The 13,697-nt window shown below is 42.7% G+C and overlaps 1 protein-coding gene across 2 annotated transcripts in view; it reads right to left on the bottom strand.

Moving 5' to 3' along the window:
- The window catches only part of cep350 (centrosomal protein 350), a 34,864-nt gene extending 21,422 nt beyond the window's left edge, over positions 1–13,442 (bottom strand). For both annotated transcript variants that reach the window (XM_049587297.1, XM_049587296.1), the window contains exons 1-12: positions 13,074–13,442; positions 10,420–10,508; positions 10,188–10,231; positions 9,900–10,008; positions 9,650–9,815; positions 7,727–8,388; positions 7,502–7,615; positions 6,876–7,004; positions 4,957–5,076; positions 2,564–3,291; positions 2,278–2,396; positions 48–1,069 (exon numbers count right to left, since the gene is read on the bottom strand). In XM_049587297.1, coding sequence (XP_049443254.1) covers positions 48–1,069; positions 2,278–2,396; positions 2,564–3,291; positions 4,957–5,076; positions 6,876–7,004; positions 7,502–7,615; positions 7,727–8,388; positions 9,650–9,815; positions 9,900–10,008; positions 10,188–10,231; positions 10,420–10,504 — 3,298 coding nt within the window. In that variant the 5' untranslated portion in view covers positions 10,505–10,508; positions 13,074–13,442. The remainder of the gene's footprint in view (positions 1–47; positions 1,070–2,277; positions 2,397–2,563; positions 3,292–4,956; positions 5,077–6,875; positions 7,005–7,501; positions 7,616–7,726; positions 8,389–9,649; positions 9,816–9,899; positions 10,009–10,187; positions 10,232–10,419; positions 10,509–13,073) is intronic.
- Positions 13,443–13,697: the final 255 nt, after the last annotated feature.

The raw sequence follows: 13,697 nt of genomic DNA on the forward strand, positions 1-13,697 counted from the left end.
TATGGAAAACTTAACAGTAGTGCAAAGGTACTCATATGTGAACTAACCTTTAACGTGGTCGTGAAGGTTCTTAGTAAAAATGTTGATTACGCTTAGAGGGCTTCCTTTGTTCAGCTCCTCCCAGGCTGCTTTGCTGCCATCTTGCTGTGCAAAAGGTGAGCTGAGGGCCGAGCACCTTGCTGCCTCCCTCTGGAACTCTGACAAGCGCTGATAATCCCTTCTTTGACCTGCACAGTATTCCACTGCCTCCAGGCGATCTGCCAGTCTAGGTACATGATTCTTGGAGGGGTGAGGCAGGATGGCCTCATCCTCAGAAAAACTCCCTTCACTCAGAAGAGGACCCTCACTGATGGAACCAGCACTTGAGTCATGGGGATCTGTCTGATTCTTATCCTGCTCCTCCATCAATCCATATCCTCTCCTTTGTTCCATTCTATCTGTTCTCTCTACCTTTTCCAAGCCGTTGACAAGGCCCCTCCTGTTGAGAATGGGCCCTGTTACATCAGCAGAAGTTGTTTGTGGATTGTTAAAATTGCAGTGTGTACTCTTCTTCTCTTTCTGTCCCCTGAGGGCGTGTAGATTGCCTACTCCTGGAAGCGCTGTGCCATTGTATGAACTATGACCTGTGCTAGTCAAAATCCTCTGGATCCTTAACGCTACATCATCATTTTCTGTGGCAGCTGCATTTGCCCAGCATCCATCATCAAGATTAACTTGAGAGGGCCTGATAGTATCAACATCCATTGAAGTTTCTGTACCAAAGTTGATCCCCTCTCCAGCAAGCTTCCTTGCCTCACTCTCTATACGGTTGGAGAGGGATGCGGCTGTGGCCTTGATGGCCTCAATGCGAGACATCTTGGACCTCGGCCTGTTGCAAGGTGATGTGGCTGGCCGCTGAGTGTGCTTGACATCACTAGTTGCTGCTGCAGTCTCCAGCCTGAGAAGCTGAGAGAGGAGACGATCACCAAAAGGGGCTAGCGCACTGCTGCTCGGACCAATCACAGGTCGAACAGCTGGGCTCAGACGGTCAGGCTGAAGCAAAGAGGAAACTCCAACATCCAGATCATTCCTGCAATAAAGGGAGCAACAAAGAATGAAGAAGTTAAGAGAGACAAAAAGGTGTCTACAGCTTGCTTGAAAACAGAGATCAAATTAAACACATGTAAGTGTATTTATCATGCTTGCAACTTAAGAAAAAGCAAATGAGAGAACTCTCATTGTGAGTACCCAGAATTAATTTTCACTTGATATTTGTGCCTTCTCTCGCTCGTGTAAAAACACTTTTATTTATGCAGCATTAGCCCTTTTTACTCTGCCTTTACACTGTTGCACCATTATCCCGCCCCACTGCTCTGTATAAAAGGTACAATTCCAGAAATAGGTGACAGAAATGTGTCGCCTTTAAGCCGGGACCAAGGATGGGATGGGTGTGACATTTTGACAACATGCTATGTGTGACCTACTCCCGGGAGATTTAAATCACAGCCAATAACAGTTAGCAGCTAACTCAAAGAAGAACAGCAACCAAAAATGTCCACAAACTGGGGAGACAATGAGGTCGGGGAGCTCCTAAAGTTACCCTGCAAGCAAAGGATGAGATCAACTGCCATACAACAGCGACAGTAAATGATTGTTATTGCTTATAAAGTGCACTAGAGGCTGACACTGTTATGTTACACGTCTGACAGTTGTAAGTTGTAAAGGTGGAACTTAAAGGGTCTTCGTTGAGCCTCTGTAGCTGGATCTCTAACTAAAAAGGGCTATAGCTTTAGCATAAATGTATTCATCAGCCTGATTTGTAACTGTTAATGGTACAGAACATAATGAAAAGATAAGAACATACACTTTAACTGGACGGAAAACTATGAATCAGAATTAAAACAATCACTGAATAAACAGAGAAAGATGATTATTACATCTGTTTACACACCCTCACCTCAATTTCCAGTTAATTATCTGGGATGTTCTTTCATGCATCTAAAAAAGGAGCAGTGACTGTAAAAGCGCGCTTGTTTAATCTTGTACTAAAACGCAGAGCAATAAGGCTTTGGGGGCACTTGCAAGGGGAGTTCATAAAAACAAACCATCTGGGAACAAACAGCTTCTCTGTTTGGTAAAGTCAGGTGATTCCCGAGAATTTATCACCCACACATTATTTCCAGTAGATAGCAAGTGTACTGTGTAGAGAATTGTTTGTTGTTTATCTGGGTCAGTAAATCTGAGTGTTTGTTATTCTGGAGAGTGACAAAGGTGAGCCGGCAGTGTGCATGTGTGTACCTGGATAAAGGAGGAGGTGGCTGTTCATTTAAAGACCTATCACTGCTCGAGGGGCTCTGTGGTGCCTCCAGTCTTTTGTTCTCTTTGTCCGACTCTCCTGAGGGCTGGTACATCGGTCTCTGTGGAAGAACATAAGTTGAAACATCTTTTTAAAAGTCTTTTTTCCCATTACATATGTGATAATTTCATTAATTTTTTTCACTTACTCATTCACTCATACTCATTCTACACAATACAGCTTTCATATATAACTAAGCTGACCATGTTTCATGTGTATGTACAATACCATTTGAATAGCAGGAACAGCAGGTTGCGTTTGTGTGGCCTCTTCGCCCAGCTGTGCCTCCTCCAGCAGCAGTTTGTTGTAGGTCTCCTGTAGTCTCTTTTGCACTGGGGCCACAGGTGCCTCGCTGGGAAGGGCCGCTGCTTTAGCCACTTCTCTTTGCTTCCTGTAGAGCTCCTGCAATCTTTGATTTCTCCTCTCTGCCTCCTCCCTCAGTGCCCTCTTCTCTTCTGCTTGACGCCTCTTCCTCTCCTCTTGTTGCCTAGAAATGTACTGCCGAACAGTGTCTGCATCATAGTGTCGCTTCTTGTGCCCCGTGTCAGCAGCCTCTGATCGGTGTGTGGTGGGGCTGGCACTTCGGCAGCCTCTTGAGGAGCTACCTGTTGCCGCAGCAGTTCCCCAAACAGAGACTGGAGTCCTTGTACATGACCCTGAGCCCCCTCTCCCTCTCCTGCCACTGCTCCCACCTCGGGATCTTTGCCTAGCTCTCTCCTCCCTCTCAACTGCTTTGCACTCCAGTTCAAGGTCATCAAGTATCCCCTGGATGTCTGCTGACAACAGGTCCGTGCTAACACCCACTGGGGCCTTCTCCCGATCTGCAGATGAGGGGGTGGATGTGGCTGTGGAGTGGCTTTTGGACTGAAATCCACTACGAGGTCTTTCTGTGCTGCTAGGGCGAGGCTGTGGGTTTGATTGTGAGCGTGGTTGTGAACTGGAACGGTGGCGGGAAGCTGGTGGACATTTACAGAAAGGCAAAATGTTACAGTTAGTAACTAGTAATGGACTTACTAAGGTAAGCACAGACTTCATACTAATGCCCCCTGCTAAACAGTTTCAGTGCTACACTAAGGCTTCATTCAGATCTGCTCAAATCCAATCTTTCAGTGTTACTTGCAAGTGGTCAGATTGGATTTTTGTGTCTAGACACCACCAACTTATCTGCATGGGTAACAGCATAAGCGTCACTCTGGATCTGGCGCTGTCATTGTGTGATGTGTTCAAAGACAAATCCAATATAAGTGGCCAGGGAGTCCGGACCGTTACACATCTATTGAAATCCGATTGGCATCGCACTTCAAACCACCTCCAAATGTGGTTTAGATCAGATTTGTAGCATATTTCATGTGTTTTCTGTCCAGACTTCCTAAAATCAATCTGGATGGAATCTGGATATGCCAAAAAAACTATTTGAGCTGGCAGTCTGAACAAGGCCTAAGACCTCTAAGTGGACACTTGCTGATAAAACACTAAAAATTTTAAATTCCCTTTCACTGTTCATATCTAATAAGAGGTATAGAGTGTGTGCAGTCTTTAAACTCCTTTCCTTCCTTCCTTTAAACTCTTTTCCTCTTTATCTATGACCAGCATATTTAATAAACAGGTTTGTCACAGCTAACAAAACACTGGATGCTCTGACAAGTGACTGTAGCAGATTAAAAAAAAAATACTCCAAAGCTAAAGCACTAGACCCAGACAGAATGCGCATACTAAATGAGGCTTGGGGGTCAGGCTTGCCATGGCAACTCTAATCTCGGCCAAATTGAAAACTCCTATCTCGCTTTTACAGTATCTAATCCAGACAGTGTTTGTTCCAGAACATGGCTGCAGTGAGCACCTCTCTGCCCCACTCTGTCTTGCATGCATGCAGCCTGCACAGGGGGCAACCTCTGGAAATCAGGCCATGTCTAATTGTGCACCCAACCAGAACAGCCAGTCAATCTCAATTCCTTCCGGTCAGTGGTACCCAGTACAGATTCAGATAGCAAAGATAGAGATGGATGCAGATAGTGTGTGGGTGAGCGAGAGTGTGAGAGAGAGTCTATGGCTGGCTGTGTGTACAGCAGCAGCAGCCAAAGACTTTTTATTTATTGATATTCTTTGGCAGGCGCTGCTGCCAGTCTAACTGTGGGTCCCAGACATGCAAAAACTAGAGATATTCATTTTACAACATCTTCGTGTTACATGGATATATTCCATTATATGTAGTAGCACCCAGTGAAGAAATCCGTGCTTAATTTTAAGTGAAAATGAAAGTTCTATAGCAACATTAGAAAAAAGATAAAAGTAAAATGAGGAAACAACATGTCTGAGAGATGGGGGAGGGGGAAGGTAGATGGTCAAGAGGAAATCCTAATTCACACTTTGTCTTTTTCTACATGCCACTGGACATAAATAATGCAGAGAAAACATTTTTAATATCAAGCAGGCACATTTTGGGCAGCTGTTTAAATGCTAGTGGAAAGCTAATCACCTTATGTCAAGATAGGAGAAATGATTAGATCAGAGACGACTGTTATCAGCAAGCTAGGTCGGCTGTTGGTATTATGAAATGTAATATAAGATAGGGGTGTAGTGGCATGTATAGAAGGGTAAGGGTTTGGGTCTCCAGGTCCCACCTGTTCTGCTCAGTCTGTCAGCTGTCTGGGGTCTGTCCTCCTCCCTGGGCACCTTGGGAACTGGACCCAGTACCATCTTTACCAGCTTTTGGCCCTCCCGCCATGATGCAGGGCTAACCGCTGCAGTGACACAGAACATTACCACCTTAGATGCTGGCAGTGAAGAGCAATGCAATTCAATAGTGTTCATGTTGACCTCATGTAACATGAGGCATGTGCTAGCACATGGAGACATGCCAACACTGCAGCATCACTTGAACATAAATATACACACATTATAGAAACAGAAGAGTCACAAGAAAAGCATATGATAGACAGGGTGCATCACAATAGTAAGACCAATTTAATGGTCATTTAACCCAAACCTAATGATTGGAAGTAAGACATGAGACATGAGGGTCCGGCTCAGTTTACTTTTTTCAAGTTACTGAAGTTGTTGTGTGGAAGAGGTGATGAAATTTAAGAACATGTTTTTGTAGTTTGCCCAAATACATTTTCCTCCTTTCCCCCAGTAACTATCTGGCAGATAAATTTGTTTTTATTTCACCCAGCTATTCCTACCAATCTCTGCTGTTCAGTTTTCTGCCAGCAGCCCAATACACTGAGTTTGCATAGAATCACATTTGTGGTGCTCAGAGCTTTGGAAAATTACATTGCAAAACCAGCAATGTCTCTCTACATGGACTAATCACTGGAGCTCTTTTCACTGTGACTGTATTCCACCAAAGAGCAGTTCCTGGTAATGAAGCTGTACATCCACTAACCAAGCAGCTGTTTGTACTGGGTGGATGAGTGAACTGAACCTGGCCACAGATTTCAGAGGGCTATTTATAGCGCTGTGCCAGCACGAAACAGAGACCAGCCAGACTTTAGAGACAGCACAAAAGTTGGAGGATCCCAAGCACAGAGTGAATGAGAGACAGAGTGCAGAAGAAAGATATTTTTGCAGTTAGCTTTCAGGATATCTAGATTAAATTTTTTGAAGTACTGTACTGCATACTTCAACTGTCTCTGCATTGACGCTGAATCATTCACTGGGACGATCATGCCAAACTGACATTATAACGGTATCTTTCCTTGTGTCCAGGTCCACACAGACAGAAAGATGAAGATAGCCATCACTCGCGTTTACATATGTACCTTTGAAACCATCTTTGTGAATGGGGAGGGGGTACTTTTCTCAGCTGTTAGAGGTCTCCTATGCCATGGGTACAGCGGTATGATTCTTCTAGGTGGGTGTTTGTATGTTACACAAACTGCATGTCAATCATACTGAACATTTCTACAGGGATTAGAATCTTAACACGGCTTTAGAAGCCAGCTATGTCTCTGGTTCATGTACTGGAACACACACAGGCTTGGTATGGAACAAGTGAGCAGATGGAAATAGGACACTGAATATTACAGTCCGAGTGCTGGTTTCTACCGCCTGTTTAAGGAATTTAGTAACATATTTTTACTATTATTATCATTACCCACTGACTGCTTTTATTTGATGTTTAGCCTGCATGTAAACACTGTATGAGACCGTACCACTCTCACTGTGTATACAATTGCTAAAACATATGCATTACGAATTAATTACTGAACTGACATCAGTGAGAGTCTGTGTGCAGAGCAAAATCTATGCAAAAATGAACAGGGGACTAAAGACAGATATGAAATACAGAATAAAGCAGACTTTTAAAGGCAGAGACACCGGAGCAGCAAACCCAGTTGATAAAAACCTTTTAAGCACATTGATAGTTCAACATTTGAGGCTCTTGGTTTTGGACCACATGCACTGACCCATGATAAAATCCTGTCAGACTGTTCCACATGCTTAGCTTCCCAACTGTCACTAATTAAAAATAGATCAGAGTGTGGGTCGGCCCTCTTACATTTAAAAAAAAAAAAAAAAAAAAAAAGGATTACTATACCTGGTTTTGCATTTAGTTCAGAGGAAGGGGCAGCTCTGTGCACCTTCCTAACTGGTTTGGGAGGCCTCCTCTCTCTGGACCTGTCTGCTCTCTGTTCCCTCTGCTGTTGATGTCTGGATCTAGTGCTCTCTGTACACAGATGACACGCATAGAGAATAAGCCACAAACACCATAAACTGACAAACATTTCTAAATTGAATCAAAAGGTGTCAGCTGACTCAAAAACAAAGCCTGTGTCTGGAGAAATAAAATCTCTGATGTCATTAACCAAAGACTATGAGCATAATCCATGTTTGTTTATGCAAACATCCTCGATAGAAAACAGCTGCTACAATTAGTTTTTTTTGCGCCTCTGACAGATCAATACAACTCCAGGCCATGCATTGATGTGCAATGCAGTTTTTTCAGACAGCTCCCTATATTTAATGCCAGAGGGCATCATAACCTGGATTAAAGCCCAGGAACATACAAGGACGCAAGCATGTCAGAGATCACCCATCACCTCAGTTCAGGATAACAGTAACAAGCAAAACCAAATAAAGTATCTTTATATCATTACCATATCAGAAAATATTGCAAACATGGAATGATAGTAACAAAAACATATGTTTGTGTCCAAAGCATACCAGCAAACTGTTGTGACAGGTCTCTGTATATTTCCCTGCTGAGGTTGTGAAACTCCTCCTCCTTCCAAACTTTCCCATCAGGTGTGCGGATCTTTGTCTCAGTACTGTTAAAACCTGAGAGTAGAAGGATTGAAGAGCTAAGTTGTGGCATCCTGATTCCTTCACGTATTATTATTGCTACATAACAAAAAGTCAAATAAATGACAAAGTACACATTTTGGATACCTCTGTATATTGGTGCAGGCGGTGCCGCTGCTACTTTCCGTGTTTTGGCTGTGGGCATGTTGCTAGTACCAGAATTGCTACTTCCCACAGCTGCCATAACGGGCTGTTCCAGAAAACCCAGCAGCTTCTCTCTCTCCGCAGCCTCCTCCAAATGTTGTCTCTGCCTTCGAATACGCTCTTTGAGCTTCTCCAGCTTATCATCAGGCTGATGACGCCTTAGGTTCTCCAACCGCTGAGAAGCTGAGCCAGGGCTGGTTGAAGGAGTGCTCTCCCCTCTGCGTACGGAGCCTGGGGTTGTAGCTAGACATGGGCTCGACTCCTGGCCTTCCATGCCAACTTGTGCTTTTGGAGAGCTTTCCTCCTCAGCCCGCTCCAGTGCAGGGACTCTTAGACCTGTGAGTTGTGACTGGTTTTCAACAGTCCTCAGGGTGTCCAGGGCTGGCTGGTCATTGAGGTAGCGAACCTCGGTGCTCTCCAGAGCCGAGGAGTGTGTGCTGTCCAGGTCCCTGTCCGTCTGTTTGTCCCTGGTGTCTCTCTGGTAGACCAGCTGGCTGAGCAGCGGATCTGAGGGAGGTGGAGAGGATGGGTATGAAGACCCTGGCACTGACTGCAGGCTGTAGGCCTCCAGCTGAGAAGAGGGATGTGGTGAAGGGGTGGCCTCTCTGGAAAAAAAAAGAGATTACATGGGATCAAGAAGGGGATCAAGATTTACTCTTAATTTACCACTCACTGAGTGTACAGAACAGTACATGTATGGGTGGTCAAAGGGTAAAAAGGGATGGAGTGACATATTCACTCAAGACATCACTTTAGTTCAGTGAGGATAGCTACTGTATTAAAAATGTACAACAATAATGATTCTGGTGCACTTCTACTGTGCTCACTGGCTGACATGATTGCAGAAAAAGAATACTGGCCTGTCTCTTCAGGATAATATCAAAAAGTGATCAGAATATCATATGCAATTGTGTGAATTTGCTAGTAATAGCAAAACAGAAACTTCGGACAGTTCATTTCCAAGACTTGTTTTGGTTAAACCTGCAAGACCTGATGTTTTGGCAACTTGGGAGCAGCTGCAACAAGTTGTGAACACAACATTGACATATAATCACCTTTTACACCCATAAGACAAATCTGTTGCTTTTTTATGCATGCAGCAAACCCAGAGGAACATTATCATTCATTTGCTGTGTCGAGTCATGTTTCTGTACACATGGCGAATATAAGTCCAATATTCATTCTCCTTTAGTTTTGTATTTGTTCTCTAACAGCGTTTGAGAACATATTCACATTTGAAATCCAGTCATTCTGTTGCAATGAGTGACAATACTAAGGACAAAACTTCAGGTTTTGTGGTATCACTGGAAACTGCAGTCTTGAGCTACTGAAGTGTTTGCGATCCATTCAGCTACAAGCTACTCAGTCAATGTCAAGAACATATGGTCTGTGAATGGAAATGTTGAAGACTACAGAGCATTGGGGACTGACTGTTATTTAGATGGAAGAGCTCTCCTGATGTATCAAGGTTAAACAATGAGCCGACACAATAACTATAATGAAAATGTCACAGCCCAGGTGGGAACAAACACCATCTTGTTCTGTAGTCACTCTACACAGCACACACACTTTATAGTAGCCTAGATTTGGTGTCACTTTAATACAATTTAAAATTGTAATAGATAGGATTATGTTGGTAAGCATGTGCAATAAAGGAATTATGCTTCCAGGTAGAGTTTTAGTTTTGTGTTTTGTGTAAGATTTAAAAAACAATCACCAATGTGATGTGATCAGTGCTGGAAAGCATTAACCACAGATGACCAGTCCTGAATATGAAAGCATAGCCCTCTATCCAAATATAGCAATGTACCTAGAGAGTGGTGGATAAGGATCTTTTATTAGTGAGTTTTAATGCAGTAGTTGTACCTGTAAGAGGCCAGTGGTTCCCTGAACTCCACGCTGTTGTTCCTACGGACGTTGCTGTCCTGGGTGGTATTTCTTAACGGGCTGCGTGAGCTGCTCTTTTCTGGACTCTGCTGACTTCGGCCTCTGCGTTTTGAAGACCTTCCACTGTCGTCAGCTTGTTGTCCATCTTTGCAAGAGACAGCAATGTTAAAATAGTTATAGTTTAAGTGTAGAATTTAACTAACTGTAATGGCATTTTGAAATAACTTACCCCTGCAGCGCACTGTCTTGGAGGATTTCTTCTTGGGAGGGTCCATGACAGAGTCCAGGAGAACCCCTGTCCCTGGAACTGCCTCTAAACGGTTTTCTATATGCCGCAACTACAGAGAGAGAATACACATCAGACTCCTTTTGTTATGCAAAGGTGAAAGGGAGTCATCTTCATCATGATTAGATAGTGCAGACTGTGTTTTATTACTTTAATGAAATGGCAATTCTTTCTGGGAGGCTGACAAACACACAAAGTCCTTCAGCACAAAACTGTAGCAGGTGTACTTACAGCAGCTTTGGACTGAGACAAGCTTTTCCATGTAGTTGTCAGCTCTGACAAAGAGAAACAGAATGCAAGTCATTACAGGTGATAACATCTGGCTATGTAAATGATACTTACGACACATTTACATTATGAAATTCAGAATTCAAATGAAGTTATGTGAGAACACTATACCCACTGAGAACAGACATGAATATAATTGGACTGCATTTTTATTTTATTTTATTTTTTTACACACCTGTGCCAATATTGTGATCTGTAAGCTGCTGAGCAGAGCTTTTAAGAGACGCCTCAGTCCTCCTGCTACTCCTCATCTCTCCCATTCACCTGACGCCAAGATTAGACAGAAGCAAATAATTAAAAAGAACAACACTGAGTGACTGTAGATGTGACATGAATAACATCACGCTTATACCGCATACTATATTGACAACCTGGAGACAAAAGCTGTTGCTTTTAACCAGGCAGATAAAAACATAAATGATAACAAACTAAAACAAGGAATAATACACAAATACAAAACACATCAAGCACTTTCAAAAAAACAAAAAAAAAACAAAATGCCACAGACAGAAACAAGCTTTAGGGGCAACAGCCTAGATGGCAAGCTGTTATCCATGCCTACCAAGTGAACAAATTAAAGTACATCATAAATATTATGCGTATAGCCCAATCAGTTCCTTGTATAACACATGTAACTATTATGACAGCTTGCTGACAGCAGATTAATGTCAGTCTGCCATTTAAAACCAGTTACACAACAGCACATTCCTCACGTTTTCCATGTGGGAGGGTGAGCAGAACTGAAGTTTGTCACATGTCAGCCATGTAATGTTTACTTAAAACACCTGTTTAGCTAGAGTGCAGGTGTCTTGTTTTACTTATGCACTACTCTCACAAACACTTGTGTGCTGATTAGGAAACCCTCTTCATGAGACAACTGTGGGTAAAACTGTTCATATCTTTATCACTTTAATCAGTTAATTGTATCCATGTATGTATATATAAGCAAGTGTAGCCAAGTTAGTTTGTTCATTGTGTGTGTTTTAACACATATTTAACACCCTGTGAGTCACGCCTTTTACTCATAACAATCACGTGACGCATCGCTGAGACGATCACCTCAGGCTGAGAGGACAAACAGGAAGATAAAGAAAGTGATACATACTTCTACAACAACAGCATTTCCTTGTAACAGCCTTGCCGATTACAATATGGCCACACACCGATGACCGTGATTATAAACTCAAATTAACAATGCAGACCGCATGAACTAAATTAGTTGAACTACATTAGTTTTACTAACCCTGACTACGGAGAGCAGTCCGTGCCTTTCCTGGTATCTGAATCCAGATGGGACAGAATCCAAAACGTATGATAGAAGAGCAAGAGCAGCTAAAATGACATAGTGGTGGACTGTGCGTAACGTTAGTAAATTCATGCAAGGAAGTAACGTTTCCAGCCTGTCATCTTGACTATAAGGATTAGCTGACGTTAGCTACTTTCGTCAGAAGTTGTGACTTGAAATGAAAAGTGCACACGCAAGCATTACTCGAAACACTTCTCTATTCAACGAAAACGTAACGCTGGGAATTACCGTTAATAAGACAAACTTAATACCCCCAAACAAGCCAGTTGGCTCAGGTTAACAATCAAACGTCTACAAACGGCAAGCGTGATCAATGACTTAAGTGCCGTATACTAGTCCTGTATTGCTGTCATAGTGAATGCATCCAATTTTGCCATTTAGAGCTCATATACTTCGTTGACGATAGTATTTTGACATTGTAAACACATAAGATGGAAGGTGAAATTATTAGCGACCTATCAGGAAAAGAAAACAACAATGTACGGCGATTTTAAGTGAGTAATACACAACTTTGTCGTGAGAGTGCGGGTGATTTCCATTAAAGCAAATACGACCCATGTGAATCCAACATGGCGCATAATTTCTTCTTCGCACACCGACTGAAGCGTCGCTGAGCAGTATCGGCTCCGTGCTGCCACCTATGGGTGCACGCCACATTACAAAAACACTGTTGACGGCACATAGACTGTTGCAATACAGCTTCCGACCACTACTGTCATCATTGTGCAAAATGTTGCTTGGCAGCACCCCAGCTTTCAGCGAGGAAGAAATAATAAGCCATCTTTGACTTTTCATGGTTTGTATTGACTTTAACTACACTCACCCTCACTGCATCGCGGTAAATCGTGTTTTTATCTCTTTACATCCACCTAGCATTGCCCTTTTGGCCGCGGATAGGTCGCTAAGAAGTCTACCTTCCATTCAGGAACTTTATATGTTCAATATTATTTTGTAAAACACCGAGAGTCTTAAATAGGTGGGCTCACACTTATCCTACTTCTGAACCCGAACAAGGTATAGTCAAACGCTAGCTGTCGTCTGTGTTAACGACAGCGCTTTTATTGCTGAATATAATAAATTACAGCAACATTAAATAAAACAGAAATTAATGATCATCCAATTCCCCAAGTTGCAATCAAGAAATCAACTGTTTAACGGCTACTACTCAAACACCGAGTCCGGGAATTACTCATCCACGAACTCAACACAATCCATCATTAATCTACTTTCGGGTGTGAACTTACAGCCGGGGTATTAATGTTTTACTTAAAACCCCAATTCTGATTAAAACAACCTCTGTTTTTCAGTAATAATGACTGATTTTCTAATACAATCGCTGTACGTCCAAAAAGTATCCCTACAACCCACTATAACATCTGACTTCCAAGATGACTTATTTCGAAATGTCTTCGGTCCAGGGAATAGTCGGAGCCGCTAACTCGAGAGTTGACGTTAACGCTAGCTGACAGGAAAGTCATGTATTAACTTAGCCGATAACCTCTTTGGAGAGACATAACACATACCTTTAGGGAAACGATCCGACGTGTCTAGATGTCCACATTCATGCCGATGTCCTCATTATAAGAAAAACCTAACTTCTCCAGACTTCTTCCTCAGTTTCGTTCAGCTGTCTGTTTGCTAACGTTAGCGTTAGCCAGCTAACGTTAGCAAACCAATGTTAGCTAGCAGTTGTGCCAACTAAGCTAGCAACTTTTTCTAGCGACATGCACCCATTGTTATTGTCTCGGCGTTTGTCCAGGTAACCAAATATCCAGGTCAGCTGTGAGATTCCTAGAAAGAAATGTCGCTACCCGCCTCTGAGGTCGCCTTTCCCGGGTTACTATGTTGATGTTTCCCAACAGTGAAACTGGGGTATCCAAGACGGGTAGATAACTAAGAGACCGAAGTATCGCGAGCGTTGGATGACGTCAAACGTTAGGAAAGCCCCACCCCGCAGGCACAGACGAACACACGCACACACACACACACACACACACACACACACACACACACACACACACACACACACACACACACACGTTTTTTCGTTACTTTTCGTTCCACAATTAATGAATACATAAGGGGAATATATATATATATATATATATATATATATATATATATTAATAGATTATAGATTATAGATG

This window comes from Epinephelus fuscoguttatus, linkage group LG10 (genome assembly GCF_011397635.1).
Source record: "Epinephelus fuscoguttatus linkage group LG10, E.fuscoguttatus.final_Chr_v1".
NCBI classification, from domain to species: Eukaryota; Metazoa; Chordata; class Actinopteri; order Perciformes; family Serranidae; genus Epinephelus; species Epinephelus fuscoguttatus.